This window comes from Pleurodeles waltl, chromosome 7 (genome assembly GCF_031143425.1).
Source record: "Pleurodeles waltl isolate 20211129_DDA chromosome 7, aPleWal1.hap1.20221129, whole genome shotgun sequence".
Lineage (NCBI taxonomy): Eukaryota > Metazoa > Chordata > Amphibia > Caudata > Salamandridae > Pleurodeles > Pleurodeles waltl.
The window spans coordinates 307129205-307145784 of record NC_090446.1 but is presented as its reverse complement, the minus strand read 5'-3'; the positions used below and the strand labels follow the sequence as shown (position 1 = coordinate 307145784).

Sequence of the window (16580 nt, the reverse complement as noted above, 5' to 3'; positions counted from 1 at the left end):
TAAGATGTGCCCTTGTGGCTTGGCCATCCGATGCATAGTAAACATTGTTGTTTGGTGAGTAGGCTTTGGTTAGCCCAGGAGGTAAGGTTGAGTTTCTGGAGCTTCTCGAGCTCCAAGGTGGTGTGAATAAGGTTCCAGATATTGGCTTTAACTAAGTCTTGACTAAGATCAGCGAGTTTGTTCTCCAGTGAAGGTGGGTAATCCATACCTAGGGGAATGTGGGGACAGAGGACCCGTGTACCTCCTCCAGGGTGGTCGGAAGGGTCGGTGGATGAGCAGGTGCGAAGGAAAAGAGGGGAGTGATAGGAGAAGTGATAGGAGGGTGCAGGTTGATAGAGGGGCTGCTGAGGATGATGATTGGAAGAGAGTAGTCAATAGGAGTGGTTGACAGAGGTCTCCTAAGATCACCAGCAGCTGGTGGCTATTAATGTTTATGGGTCACTGATGACAAGATGGCAACCAGAGTGATCAAGTGGTTCACCCCTTGGGTAGGAGTTAAATAAGGTGATGGTGTGTCATTGAACAGGATAGGCAGGATAGTATCCAAGAATATCCTGTGGAGGATGGCTTTGTTGCTGGTTCTAGTGCTGTATATAATAGTGTTTTTATGAGATAAGGGTTGGGGCAGGTCAGATAGCTGGATTGAAGGGGAAGGCAAGAGACCTTTTCTCGATGACTGATATGGGGTCATCAACAACAGTTCCGGTGTTAGAATGGAAGGAGTGGTCGTAATGTGAGATAGGTGATATGGTAGAGTGGGGTCTGGATGACCCCTGAGTTTCCATCAAGGAACATGAGGGGAGAAGTGGATTTTTTAAGGGGATGGGGGACATCACTCAACATCATCTTTTTGATCCTCAAGAAAAGCTCTAAGTTACGATCCCATGCTTGAATGAGAAAATTTCCATTGTTGTAAAGGGAGATGATAGCTTTGGCATGAAGAGCGGTGAGGGTGTTAAAGATTTTCTAAGGCCATGTGGTGTTTTTCTGGATGTGTTAATCCTGCATGAGAGGTAATGGCTCTCCTCCACTGTGCTCTTTTATTGATGAAAAAGATCAGATCAGCGTTTTTAATCTTAAGCACATTACGGCCTAACTCTGGCCGTAAGCAATTAGTAGGATTTAAGTTGTCAGACTTCATGATGGCTATTGATACAACAATTTACAGGCAAGTAGTGCCCTACTGAGAAGTGCATCCGGCTGTAAGCAAGTGACCAGTGCACATATTTATCTAATCTGTCTCTTAGATGATTATTAAAGCACTGCAGTTGAGTAGCCAAGATATTTCCTTTGTAGTTTAGAGTTTTCCTAGGAAGAGAAGTTCTTCTGTAGGAGGAGTGGAACTTGTGTCATGGAAATGACAGGCAACCATTGCTGGGTACCCATTTTAAGACTGATAAACAATTGAAAACTTTGAAATTAGGGGAGGTACCAGTATTCAAGTGTTCAAGTGTTGCAAAATGTCCGCTTTTATAGGACTCCTGAGTTGTAGCCTTGTTTGTGAGCCTTAATTCCTTTTTTTCCTTACCGTGTATCACCAAAGGATAAGCCCAATGTCTATTTCAGCTTCAAGAGATGAAGATCCTAAATGTCCACCTTCACTTTCCTTGAAGCTGTGTAAGCACATTCCTCTGTCATTTCAACGTATTTAGGCAGATCGCCATTTTAGGCTGAGTCCATCATGCAGGGGAGGGGACAGATGTCCCTAAAAAGGAGGGCTGTCTTCCGAATGTAGAGACCTACATCAACAAATGATCAGCCACGATCCTACAGTCCAAGGAGAGTGCTCCATAAAGATAGGTATGGGGCTCAGGCTAGTGTCACTAGTAGATGCCAGAGGGTGAGGTAGGAAGGTGGCCGAGCAAGAAAGCCACTGGGATTGGGATTCAGCCAGACAGTGTGTGGTCTAGCAGGACACTAGGCCAAACCTCAGCACAAAAGAGGGGAAAGGCGCAGCAGTTAGTTGTATCAAGTTCCAAGACTGTTATGAGTCAGGCGCACCCATCACTCATCTGTAGTTATCGAACTCCTGCCATCAGCAGAACTGGGGCAGCCTAGCGGGCTGATGACAATAGGGGAGATATACGAGGAGGTCAACGTTTAGCACCAGCTCAGGTAGGAAGTGTAGAAAGGTGATCAAAACCGGACTGCAGTGCCGCCTCGTATCCCACAGCATAACCAGAGGAGAGTAGAGGCCCCGAAGGAGAGCACCACGGACCCAAAGCAGCAGCAGAGCAGGAAAGCTGAAAACCCCCAGGGAAGGACGACACATTCAAATCAGTAACTGGATGATCATCCATGAGCTCCAAGCATCATTCGCAGGTGGGCAACATCAATGTAGCGTCTCACAGCAACTCATCAGACGAGGAGGTCGGGCGGCACAGGGCTGAGCATCGGGAGCGAAGGGGCAGATCGTTTAGGTGTGCTCAGATGCTGCAGATCAAAGTACCCTGGGTTTTGGTAGATGGAGAGGGGAATACCATCAAAACGTCTGCTTATGGCCGAACGTAGAATCCGTCATGTAAGTAGAGTTTGAGTAGTTCAAAAGGGTTTTGATATTCATTTTGTTTCGATGATAGTTGGAATGGTGGTGGATAGCAGGGCATAAACACGGATATTTAGAGATAAAAGATCGGAATCCCGGGAGCTTCTAAAAGGAGCTGCAGCTCGACGGCCACTTTGCTTTGTTTTGCATTATTTCCTATGGGATTTATATTGTGGCAGACGGGATACCCGTCATCGTTGTGAAGGAGTAACATGTTTGCCAAAATCGAAATCAGGCCCATAATGCATAGAAATTGTCCCACATTTCAACAACATTAAACAATGGCTTCTAAACAGCAGTGGAAGGTAATTCAGGAAGTCCTCAAAAGAGATACTGTTTTGATCAGGTTCCGTATCATAATAAAGGTACAATATAAACCTTGTTATCTTCGAGTTGAGTAATTTTGGGTGCCAGTAAATTGCAGGGTCGCAGGGGACCTTTTCAGCTCTCTATCCCTGAATCCAAGCTATTGAGGCACACAATACCAATTAGTCAATCAAATGAAATAGCTCAGTGGATTGGTAAGTGGGGCTCGGGCAGGTGGTGTGTGTTTGGGACAGGGCAGGGTAGGGTTTAGGGCAGAGAGGGGTAGGTTTTTAGGGCTTAGGGCAGGGTCGGTGTTGTTTTCAGGGCAGGATAGGTTTTAGGGTTGAAGGCTAGGGCTGGGGTACTCTTTAGGGCAGGGTAGGTTTTAGGGTGGGGCAGGGGGTCAGGGTTGTTTTTAGGGCAGGGTAGGTTTTAGGGTTTAGGGTGGGGCAAGGGGTCAGGGTTGTTTTTAGGGCAGGGTAGGTTTTATGGTTCAGCGCAGGGGTCGGATTATTTTTAGGACAGGGTGGGTTCGGTTTTAGGGTTCAGGGTGGGGGCAGCGGATCAGGGTAGTGTTTAGAGCAGGGTAGGTTTTTTAGGTTCAGGGCAAGTGGGGGTTGGGGTAGATTTTAGGACCGGGTGGGGGTAGGCTTTAGGGTTCAGAGCGGGGGTTAGGGTAGTTTTAGGGCAGGGCGGGGTAGGTCTTAGGGACCAGGGTGGGGAAAGGGGGTCAGGGTAGGTTTTAGGACAGGGTCGGGTAGGTTTTAGTGTTCAGGTTGAGGTTACTTTTAGGGTGGGGTGGGGATCAAGGCAGTGGAGACAGGGGCACTTTTAAGGGCTGAGGTGAGGTGGATTGAAGATTATGGTATCAGGTGTAAGGGGGCAGGGCAGAGGACAATTTATCACTCATGTTACTTCACCAAACATGCTTTTACGATGAAATTTGTTGTAAAGGCATGCGTGGTAAAAACACGGTCGTTGTGACTGCGTTCTTAAGGCATGCGTGGTTCAGGCATGCGCGATTCCACCATGCAACCTTGGTAAGCCACTAGAACCAGCGATAGAAGGTAGGAGGGTGGGAGGAGTCAGTTTACAGATGAGAGGTATGTAGAGGCAAGAGGTGGATGTAAGAGGAGAAGAATCAGTGAGAAAAGGTGAGAGGCTTCTTCGGAAACAGGGAGGTAGTTATGAGCATAAACATCTTCTGTGGGGGCTGGATCTCGGCGCCAGCAATACTTCAGGTGGGGGATGGACTAACATTTGGAGCAGAAGCGTGTGAGCGGTGACATAGCAAAGAGAGCGCCGGATTCACAGAGTGGCAGAGAAAGTGGTGCTGGAGCAGAGGTGCGGCTGCGTAGAAGAAGCAGAGAGAACATTGTGGGAGGAAAAGTTGAAACAAGGAGTGAAGGTGCAGAAGGGGCAGAGAGGGCAGCATGTGAAGGGAAGCAGCTCTGTGTACCAACAGGGGAGGCAGAGTGTAAAGAGCCAGTGTGTAAGCAAAAGATGCCGGAGCACAGAGGGCAGCGTGCCACAGAGCGAGCAGGACCAGATGAGTAACGTGTTTACGGATACAGACGCAGAGAGGGCAATGGGTGTATGGAGAAGACACTGCGCGCAGGGGACGGTGTATGAGCAGATGGAGCAGGAACAGAGAGGGCAATGTGAGCAAAGGGGATGGAGTAGAAAAAGAACGGCATATGGGCAGAACCAGAGCGGGCAGTTTGCTTGTGCAGATGAGGCAGGGAGCTGAAGGAAACGTGTGTGAGGTGGAGGGCATTGTTTGCACTGAGGTGGCTGGCTGCAGAGAGGGCATCACGTATGCAAAACCGGCAGAAGCAGGGGCCAGTGTGCGAGGAAATGGTGTGGGCACAAAGACCAGGAGCAGAGAGGGCTATATGTGAGATGAAGGGGCATGAGCAGAACGGGTAGAGAGCAGAGCAGGGTAGTGTGTGAGAATGACGGGCACAGGGCAGTGTGCCAAGAGATTGGGCATAGAAGGCATTGTGTGAGCACAGAAGGGGCAGTAAGGGCACGGAGTGCAGAAGGGTCCAGCGAGTAGAGAGGCCACTGAGGAGAAGGGAAAGGCTGCAAACCATGCTGTGTGTAAATAAAAGGTACAGGATGTACAGTACTCGGTGTGTGAACAGAAGGGGCAATCTGAGAGTAGACTGAGGAGAGAAAGCAATATAGAGAAACAGGGGGCAGGTAGAAGGGAAGATCTTGTGTTGTCACAAGTATTTTTCTACAAATGACTGGTGTCAGACTGAGTTGCCCACATCAGGATACAAGATGGGTCACAAAACCAGTTATTGTTAAGATGGAAATGGCAGGCTCAGGAGGCAAGCCATGGGAGCCACATTTATTAACTGTGACGTGTAAATCTTTCAAAGTGAATTTTACTTGTTCTGGGCCTCGGGGACTCACAGACTTGACTGACTTTGTAGCACTCCCCTGCTGTGAACTGCAATGTGCCCCAGTGAGGAGTGCGAAAAGGTACTTCCTGCGCTGGCTAGTAAACTATGCTAATTCCCCCAAAACGTATCATTTGAAGGTGCCACTAAACCAGAAGAAGCAATTCTAGCACTACTGTCTACATAAAGAACGGGAACATATAGAAGACCAGAAGGCAAGCCTTCCCAAACTATGCTCCAGCATCGGGAAAAACATCCATTGACACATCATGCGCGCCCTTTCATTTGAGCAATTCAGAAAACACCTTACAATGCAACTCATCAAGCAGCAGGTAATTCTTTTAAAACAGGTGCCTCTCTCTTGCCTGGCTTCATAGACACTAAAAGGAGACCACCTCTGTCTTTAGAAGCATTCACCAGTGCTTTAAATGGGCCGGTACTCTCCGGTACTGAGTACCGGAACTTTTTTATTTTGAGAGGGAGAGTACCGGCATATCTCAGGAAAAACGTAATACTTTTAATTGGAGAGTACCGGAACTTCTCAGAAACAAGCAGGTACTCTATTACAGAGTACCTGCACTTCTATTTTTCCATTTAAAGCACTGCCTAACACTATTTATGTACAGCTCTCTATTGCTCCCTTGAATGAAATGGAATGGTGCATACTTTCAAAGAGCCAAATCTGGTAGCCCTGGAACCTTTCACAAACATCCCTCATGTTTTTGTATGTCTTTTTGGCATTGTCTCTAATGTACACAATTACTGCTGGACATTTTGTGAGACAGAGCCTCTTTTGACATGGTACCCCCCCAACACTTTTTGCCTGGAAAATGATGTGGCTAGAGTGTAAGGGATGGGGCCCCTGCAAAACAGGTTCACAGGGTCAGATCTTTCCCCAAAACTGCACTATGTATTGAAACTTCAGGTATCCTTGTAAGTTACTAGTAAATGGTATCCCTGGCACCCAGGGCATGGATTCTGGAGAGGGCCACCCAGAGCTGCAGCACCAATTGTGCCACTCTGAGAGGCCGCACACCAGCCTCATGAAGACTGCCTTTGCAAATGCATGACAAGGTGTATTTAAAGGTTGCAAACTTGACATGGCACTCACCAAGAATGCTCTGTCCACAAACAGTGCATGCACTATAAGTAAGTCACACCTCTGGCAGGCCTTACAACCCTAAGATAGGGTGCATTATAATGCATGTGAGGGCATATGTTTGCATGAGCAAATATGCCCTTACTGTGTCTTTACAAAACCTTAAGATATAGTGAGTGTACAGGGAAGAGCCATAACACATACATATGCTGGAAACTGGTCATTACGAGTTCTCCAGCTACATGATGACCTCTCTGAATACTGGGTTGTTTGATATCAAACAACTCAGAATAATAAACCTGCACTGATGCCAGTGGATTTATTATACCCTGTACCCAGAGGGCACCTTGGAGGTGCCCCCTGAAAACCCTAACAGCCCTAACATGGTTGCTGACTGGGTTTCACCAGTCTGCCACCACCAGACAAAAGTCTGGACTCCTGTGGTGAGAGCCTCTGCTCTCAGGAGCCAGAACACAAAGCCTTTCCTGGGTGGAGGTGTTACACCTCCTCCCCAGGCAGGCACCCAGGCAAAGCGGTTAGCTTCAAAGGCTTTACTGCCTTTGAAATCTGATCTCTGACTCTGCTGCTAGCAGCAGATGCCGGTCCAATGTTTTTTCCCCCACTTTGAGTGGGAAAACCAGCGGGAAAAATTATCCAGAGTAGGAGGAGTGGCCACCTTTAGCTTGCACCACCCCCAAGTGTGGCAGGCGAGGTGGCGACTCCATTTCATTTTCCCCATCTTGGATGGTAGAAAAATAGCCAACAAGCGTGTCTACACCCACTATGTGACCACTTCCTTTGGGAAGGGGTCACATCCCTAAACCTAACATACAGGGAGTGCAGAATTATTAGGCAAGTTGTATTTTTGAGGATTAATTTTATTATTGAACAACAACCATGTTCTCAATGAACCCAAAAAACTCATTAATATCAAAGCTGAATATTTTTGGAAGTAGTTTTTAGTTTGTTTTTAGTTTTAGCTATGTTAGGGGGATATCTGTGTGTGCAGGTGACTATTACTGTGCATAATTATTAGGCAACTTAACAAAAAAATATATATACCCATTTCAATTATTTATTATTACCAGTGAAACCAATATAACATCTCAACATTCACAAATATACATTTCTGACATTCAAAAACAAAACAAAAACAAATCAGTGACCAATATAGCCACCTTTCTTTGCAAGGACACTCAAAAGCCTGCCATCCATGGATTATGTCAGTGTTTTGATCTGTTCACCATCAACATTGCGTGCAGCAGCAACCACAGCCTCCCAGACACTGTTCAGAGAGGTGTACTGTTTTCCCTCCTTGTAAATCTCACATTTGATGATGGACCACAGGTTCTCAATGGGGTTCAGATCAGGTGAACAAGGAGGCCATGTCATTAGATTTCCTTCTTTTATACCCTTTTTTGCCAGCCACGCTGTGGAGTACTTGGACGCGTGTGATGGAGCATTGTCCTGCATGAAAATCATGTTTTTCTTGAAGGATGCAGACTTCTTCCTGTACCACTGCTTGAAGAAGGTGTCTTCCAGGAACTGGCAGTAGGACTGGGAGTTGAGCTTGACTCCATCCTCAACCCGAAAAGGCCCCACAAGCTCATCTTTGATGATACCAGCCCAAACCAGTACTCCACCTCCACCTTGCTGGCGTCTGAGTCGGACTGGAGCTCTCTGCCCTTTACCAATCCAGCCACGGTCCCATCCATCTGGCCCATCAAGACTCACTCTCATTTCATCAGTCCATAAAACCTTAGAAAAATCAGTCTTGAGATATTTCTTGGCCCAGTCTTGACGTTTCAGCTTGTGTGTCTTGTTCAGTGGTGGTCGTCTTTCAGCCTTTCTTACCTTGGCCATGTCTCTGAGTATTGCACACCTTGTGCTTTTGGGCACTCCAGTGATGTTGCAGCTCTGAAATATGGCCAAACTGGTGGCAAGTGGCATCGTGGCAGCTGCACGCTTGACTTTTCTCAGTTCATGGGCAGTTATTTTGCGCCTTGGTTTTTCCACACGCTTCTTGCGACCCTGTTGACTATTTTGAATGAAACGCTTGATTGTTCGATGATCACGCTTCAGAAGCTTTGCAATTTTAAGAGTGCTGCATCCCTCTGCAAGATATCTCACTATTTTTGACTTTTCTGAGCCTGTCAAGTCCTTCTTTTGACCCATTTTGCCAAAGGAAAGGAAGTTGCCTAATAATTATGCACACCTGATATAGGGTGTTGATGTCATTAGACCACACCCCTTCTCATTACAGAGATGCACATCACCTAATATGCTTAATTGGTAGTAGGCTTTCGAGCCTATACAGCTTGGAGTAAGACGACATGCATAAAGAGGATGATGTGGTCAAAATACTCATTTGCCTAATAATTCTGCACTCCCTGTAGGTCGCCATTGGCCACTACCAGGATCTCCCCCTAATGGCCACTAAATGCAGTATTGAGTGGACATCCCTGGACCTACAGATCAGATTCAATGGCCACAAGAAGGCCAGTGAAAAAGAAGAGCCAAGGCTCAAGAACAGAAGTCCTGCTGCCAGAAGAAAAAGACGCCAAGCCCTGCCTGCTGCACCCAGCACTGGACAATTGTCAGTAAGGGGTCGACTGGACATCAGACTGACTCTAAGAACTATCAGAGGACCCCCAACCTTCTAACAATTGTCAAGAACCTCCCTCAGAGTGAAGGCATCAATCCCTGCACTCTGCAGGCAAGAAACCAATGAAGTCCAGTTCACTGAATCGCCGCTGACCAACAAACCGGACATATCAGCTTGACAAAATTCCACCCAACAGATCCAGAGGACAAACCCTGCCAGTGTACCAAGTTTGGTGGCACTGCGACCTCCAGTGGCTGAGATGTGCCATAGCGGAGGGTACCAGTCCCCCAAAGTCAGATACGCAGAAGAAAAGTCCACTCCGGACTCTCTAAGGACCAGAAGCAAACTTCCATTGAGGGACTTCAGGACACCCAAGAACCACTTCCCAAGAGTGGTCCTGCTGACCTGCAATCCACCTTCAAAGTGACCTGCACATGGCTCCAAAGACCGTAGGACACACAACACTTGGCTGACCAATCCACACTGAATCCAGCCTCCCTGGCCCCTGCATCGACAAACCAGCTGTGTTGTAGGGGGCTCCAATCCCTTGCAACCTCTACACTCCAAGGGGACCCACCAGACTTACACTCTGCAGAGTGTCTTGCAAAGTGGTCCCCTCCACCATTCTGCACCAGCTCAAGACTTTCAGTTGCTGCTCCTGCCAAATCCGGGAACCGCCTGAACTTCTCCGGCTGGCCCATAGGACATCTCAATGACCTCGACCTAAAAACAGAAGGTGACCCTTGTCAAAACATTGCCTGATTTTATATGTAAGTTTATATGTAAGTTTTCTCCCATTCATTCCTATAGAGTGTAATTATGCAGAGAAACAGAACATTTTCTAAACTTTGAAAATTCATAATTTAAAAAGTACTTACATGACTGATGATCTTGGTCTTAAAAATTATATAAAAACCTTAAGTATTTTTGTAAATTGGTCTTGAGTTATCCTTCCAAGTGTGTATCCATATTCAATGATACTGTGAGCACAACAAGTGCTTAGCCCATCTCCAAGATAAGCCTAACTGCTTGCCCACCTAACTTAAAAACAGACCTCTGGTAACCAAGGTGGAGTCGCTTGGATTCTCTACACAGTGCACATTATTTTTGTACACTATATATATAGAGCCAGCCTCCTAAACACGTACCCACTAATGAACCCCTACCGCAACACAATGACAAGATCTCTTTTCAGGTTTGATAAAATGGGTGTTAAAGTAAAGACACAAAGCAGATAGTGAAAAATGTAAACTGTTCTGTCAGCCCAATGCCTAGCATTTAGAGCAGACCTCAGAGGCACTCTTCATCTTGCAAAAGGCTGAGTAAAAGTCTACCCATGCACCTAGCCTGCACTCTTACATGTAAGTGCTTGCACCAGCCATATGAATTAGGCAGTACAAACTCCACCCCAAACAAACGTGGGTCAAACTTTATCAACCCTCGTCGCCCTGATCTCCTTGAGCACAATGCTCTAAGCTTCAATTTCTAAAAAATATCTAATTCAAATTAATGAGGCAAGGCCCATCGCCATTTCTATACTCTGGCACTTTCCATACTCACTGGGCCTTTTTGGCTTCATGTTGAGGAGACCACGAAGATCAAGGTGTTTGCTTCAACACTTGAAGCTGTTTGCACCCTGCCACACCCCCACCACCTCTTATACAAGACCTCCATTCATAAACTGAACTACTCCTGGTGTCTGTTAGGGTCTGAAATATAAATGACAGCCTCATAGTCATAAATATGTCCCTGACCACATCACTGTAGACATTGATGCAGAGAAACAAGAACATTTATCTAAATAAATCTGTGTTTGTGCAGCAAAAAAGCCCACCCAGAACATTCACCTAAATAGCAGCTCTGATTTTCATGCAAAAATCTACCAACCTTTGAGGCTACTCAACCTTGGAGCTCCTTAAGCCAGCCCTCTGAGAGGATTAAGTAAACCAACCTCCCTCCCTTCTTCCATTAGACTTCCACTTTGGGGTTAAGGTGATTTAGAACATTATAGTAAATACAAAATAAAGTATCCAACGGACCTGCTACCAATTAGGAAATCCCTAGTGTGAGAAAACAGGGCTGATTGCAGAGGCCCCCTAATATTTTGCCCCCATTTTTCACTTTTTGCTGGGGTTTTCCTGATTCTGATGGTGCCCAAGGTACTGTTAACCAGTCCCAGGGCCTGTGCGCTGTATAAAATAAGTATGCAAATTAGGCTAATTATAATTGGCTATGTCATCCTACCTATAAGTCCCTAGTATATGGTAGGGCATGTAGGTTTAGCATAGGTGGCGCTCCCATAGGTGCACTGCTGAGGTGCCCAGGCCTGCCTTGCTGGCTGCTTTTAAATTAAAGTTATATGCACATTTCGACTTTGGAATGAAAAGTACTTCAAAGTCTTAAACTACCTTATTTTTACGTATAAGTCACCCCTAAGGTGTGCCCTATGTGCCCCTAGCGTTGGGTGCCATTTAACTATAGGCAGAGACCTTATAAAAATAGTTGTATAAGCCCTGGTGAGGTAAAACAGCCAAATTCGTTTTTCCATCACTGCAGTGAATGGTCTCCATATAGTAAAATGGAAGACTTTATTTTAATTTACAAAGTCCCCTTAAGTGTCAGATACCTCAAGTTTGGTATCAAATTAATTGTTATAATAAATCCCACAACTTACATGTGTTGGATTTAATATAACTTGTTAAGGTAAAGAGTTTTAAACTCTACCTAAAAAGTTGCCAACTTCAGCCCTGTAGTGCCGACTCTGATTGGCCAGCCTCTGGGAGCCTGGCCAGGCAGCATTGATGAGGTGTGAGGTGGCCTGGGCTGAACACAAAGAGATGTGCCTGGGGGAGCTAACCTACCTCAGCAGATGGGGAAGCAGGAAGAGCTGCCAAACTGGCCTTGAGAGGAAGAGAAGGACATTTGGAGTAGCCCAGCACCTCCCTCACATCCTGCAACCCCAATTAAGTGCCCTCTTCATTAGATTAGGAGAGGGCAGGACAGGGGTGTGTTTAAGATTTTTAGCCACACCAGTGGGTGGGCTCAGCCTGATGTAACCTCCAAAAATCAGTTTCAGCCTTGATGGATTTTTGAAGAATGTTGCTCCCTGAAATTGATGTTTGCCATCACTTCCCAGGAAGTGGTCATCACGGGGGAAGGACCCTGCATCTGATTGGAGAACCAGGACCCCCCTGTTTTTCACTGCGGAGCAAGTATAAATATGGCAGAGTTGCTACCACACCTCAATTCCCCACCAGATCCCAACAAGGAACAAAGTCAGAAGAAGAAGGACTGCCCTGCTGGACCCCTGACCAGCACCTGGACACTGCACTCTGAAGGACTGCACCAGCTGCACACTTGGGCTCCACCACAAGAAGAACTTTGCCTGGCTTCAACTGGTTCAAAGAGGGACTCCCTGTTTGCTACAGGTGAAAAATTGCTAACCAGAGTCCCCTGCCTCAGATCCTGAAGAAACTGACCAGCTGACTACTGTCCAGTGACCGTTTTGGAGTTTGAGCCAGGTGCATTCTGGGAGTTGTAGTCCGCACCCTCAAGGAGTAACTCAGAGCTTCTGGAACCTTGGGGAGAGCTGTGGACTTCAAAAGAACCTTAAAAGACCCTCTGGAAGAAGATCCAGAATTTTTGAGACGTTTGGAGATCTTTTTGGCAAAAGCTCCATAAAGGGACTGACCTGCCATGGCAACTCTAGCCGGCTTGCCTCAAACGGGACCTGGCCTGACTTGCAGGTTCGTCCCGCTGAAGAAAATCTCTGGAAAAGTGACTAAGTCAGAATGTAGAAAGTTGGCCGGGACCTCCCAGGCAGTTTGTCTCAAGAGGGCTCCAGGGACGTCGGATCAAGATTCAGGTTCAGCCTGGTCGAAGGATTTTCATCTCAAAAAATCGTCTAAGTCTGAACATAGAAATCTTCACCGAGGGATCCTGCGACGCGTTTCCGAGGAAGGGTTCCAGGATGTTGGATCGGACTGGCGACTTCGTCCCGCTGAAGAAAATCTTCAAGAAAACAACTAAGTCCGAGGGTAAACGTTTGACCGAGGCCTCCCAGTTGCTGTAGCTGAGCAAGGCTCCATCGTAGTTGGCCTTAAACTTTCACTTTGCCCCGGTCGAGCTGCGACCAGATGACCAGATTGCGCTATTAGTTTGAAAGCGCTAAAAAACACAAATTCTTAAAAAAATCATATCTCCGGTTCCCTTTATCCAATTTTATTCGTTTTGGTGTCATTTTAAAGATACAAATATTTCCTATTTCGATAAATTGGTTTTGGATTTTTAAACAATTTCCTGTGTTTTAATTAATTACTGTTTTGTGATACTTGAATGCTTTACGTTTTGTCTCAAGTTAAGCCTTGCCGCTCGTTGCCAAGCTACCACGGGTTGAGCTGGGGTTAATTTATTGAGACCTAACTGAACCTAGTGGGGGTTAGTGGCCTATTGCTAAGTGTAGGTACTTACCTGCCCTTACTAATAATACATTTTCCAACACCTAGAAAGGGACTGCTTCTCAGGGCTTAATTTAAGCCGGTGGTTTCCGGCTAGGGGGACTGGAACCTGTTTTTGAGGGCTGGCACTTATCGTTCTGCCTCCAAGCATTTACTGTGAGCAAAAGACACAAAAAAGGAAGACGAAGGAAGAGGAAAACGAAAAAAACGTCAGAGGGGGACAGTAGGAAGCTGCAAGAGTGAGCTGAAAGGGCAGAGAGCGACTGTAAGGGGATTACGGAGGCACCAGATGGCTTTAGGATCAGCCTGCCTCAGTATTTCGTGCTCTCACATTTAATTACAGCAGCTGCGTGTTTCAGAGGAGAGGGTTGGGCACTAGTACATTTTTATTTACAAATTAAGCACTGCTGCTTCTCCTGACACTTCAACTCCCAACCAACACCTAATCGACAGGCAGGATTGCAGCAGCCCCCAAGTTTGCTGGGATGACATTGCAGATCCTAGGAGTATACAATGGAAGTTCTGTTGCCTTTTTCTTTGTATTTTGCCCTTCAGTGACAGCCTGATGGCGCCCTGGCTGTGGATGTGTAGAGAGCCCAAGGGGAGGTGGGTGTTGGCCAGCATGCCTTTGTAGATGATACAATTGTTACAGAAGATGACATGAGACGCAAGTGGAGCCAGCAGAGTACCATCATGGTAGGTGGGATGTGGCCATATTTCTTAAGGCCCTGGATGTGGCATGCTTCTGGATGTAGAATGCCCTCAAAGTCGGCCAAAGTGGAGTCTGAGAGACCACGGAGAAGGGTATTTCCAGCATCCAGATGTGAGAGTACGAGGGTGTGAACAGCAGAGCTTGTCCATCACGTACACTTTGTATTATTGTTATACCAAATCTTTACCGATAAAAGGTTGAGGCAACATCCAAAATATAACTTAATTTTTCAAATAATACTCCAAAACCCATAGTTTTGGAGGTCTGCACCAGGAACACGTAGGGTTGTTAAACCATAATCAGGGATTGAGAATACAATGGTATTTTTAAATGAGTGTGTGATTAAATCAATAATTACCGCCTAAAATAGCATACAAAACAACAACTGTTGAAAAAACAACATTAGCAGGGGCACACACAGAGGCTGAAATTAGATGCTGTATTTCGAACGCTGCTGACAAGTATAATAAGCAAATGAATAAAATAATTTCACAGCAAGTGAGTTTCCAGAACTCTTCGCCCGACTTCAAAATGTCATCATTTGTAATGTTCCAAACATTCCATACAGATCCTCATTGCATTCCCTCCATCATGGCTCGACTACTAAAACCTGTTTTTCTGGATATTAGCCTGGCCTTTACATGTTGCTGTTATTTCAAAAGTTGTCTAATACAAGTTACTTAACGCCTGAATGTCAGCACATAAATAAATATATAAACAAAATCCTCTATTTCCTTGTTAATCAACTAATATTTCCAGGGACTTTGACCAGAAGCATTAATTCTCCCAGAGGAGATTGGGGATGCATAACACACTCTCAATTCTCCTATAAACCTTACCCTTCCTATATTTAGTACAGGACCTTGAATGTTAAGCAGAATGTATTGATCATCACTGATCTACGAACCTCCTTCTCCCAACACTACCTAACATGGTTTTTAGGTCTGTCATCAGCCAAGACCTTTTGATTTGACTAAAATTATAATGATAAATACATATTATTTTATAGGGATTTACAGCCAACCCTCTTAATGCACTGGTCTGTTATTGTGTCATTCACATTGCCTTCTGCCTACTACAGCATACAGCTAAGTGTAGTATGTCAGCCCACTTCAGCCATTGGCTATATTCGCTGTCATTGATGGCATTCTGCCCTTTCACAAGGAGCATGTCCACACAAACTAGTTCCATTAACTTCGAGCTACTGCTACTGCAACCTGTGATTTTTTTAGACCAATAAATATTTTTGCTTTTAGCCAATACTTATTTTTTTATTAGATTGAAAAGGGCTGGGCAGCTTCCCCAACAATAAAGTTTGGAAATATGACAAAACAAATACTGACAAAACCAAAAGATTGACAGCCAATTGGATTTGCCAGTGCTTGTTCAATTAGCTTACCTGAAAGATCTGTTTGTTTGATTCATGGACGTTAAGTAAGCGGTAGCCATGCTTACCACAGGCTTCCCATTGCTACCCCTGCCATGGTTCTCTCCATTTATCAGGGCAGACGCGGTTTCAATAGCTCTGCTCACTTTCTCTTCATAGACTTGTTTACATTTTGTGGTTTTCTTTCCTTTCCTTACCTTAGCAGCAAACAGAAGGCTGTTAAGGGATGAAGAGCAGGACGAAGGGGCAACTCTCTCACATCACGGGGAGTCAAAGGGTCTTTGATATAACTTGTGCTACGCCTGGTACAGGGTTTTTGCATCACGTCAGTTTAAGAATGAAATGTTTATTTCACCTACCTTGAAGGTCCTTACATTTGCCAACATCCTATATGCGCAGTCTGTTTAACTAATGCAATTAATAGATGAGCTGTCTATTCTAATGCTTTACATGATCCTTGATAGCTATACATTCGCAGGTTTACTGTTCATGTGTCAAGTTATTCTTTGGATCTGAAGGCATCGGCTCTACCTGTTGTCCCTTATGTCCCCACACTTCTCCTATGGGTACACGCGATGCCCTTCGTTACAAGTTGGTGTTTTCTTCCAATGACCTTCTTTCTATCGTTGTCAGTTGATCTCTAAGCCTTGAAGTAGTACTGTTTTTAGAGGGCAAACTCCCTTCTGAATCCAAAAGGTGCATTTTAAAAAAATGTTCTACTGTTCAGTGTAGCAATCATGAAACCAGGCAACATTGCTTTATTGTTTGATTGTATTTTGGGTCATGTCCTTTTCCTCTTACAGATTTGAAGCTGGATAGCTGCGACCTGGGTTGTCAAGTCAACAACAAGCAGCATCGAACCGCTGACATAGGGTGTGCAAAGCTGATTGTGAGGCGAGGACAGTCCTTCGCCATCACCCTGAACTTCCAGTCCAGAGGCTACCAGGAGACCGTTGATCAGATTGCATTCAATGTACAAACCGGTAAGTCTCATATTACTCACTGCCATCTCAGTGTGAGGGGGCTCATCTCAATCCATTCCCCTGGGAAGCAAGGGA

At 45.6% G+C, this 16580-nt stretch overlaps 1 protein-coding gene across 1 annotated transcript in view; it reads left to right on the top strand.

Annotated features, from left to right (window-relative positions):
• The window catches only part of TGM2 (transglutaminase 2), a 157285-nt gene that overhangs the window by 58453 nt on the left and 82252 nt on the right, over positions 1-16580 (top strand). Inside the window, exon 2 of the mRNA XM_069243740.1 lies at positions 16326-16505. Coding sequence (XP_069099841.1) covers positions 16326-16505 — 180 coding nt within the window. The remainder of the gene's footprint in view (positions 1-16325; positions 16506-16580) is intronic.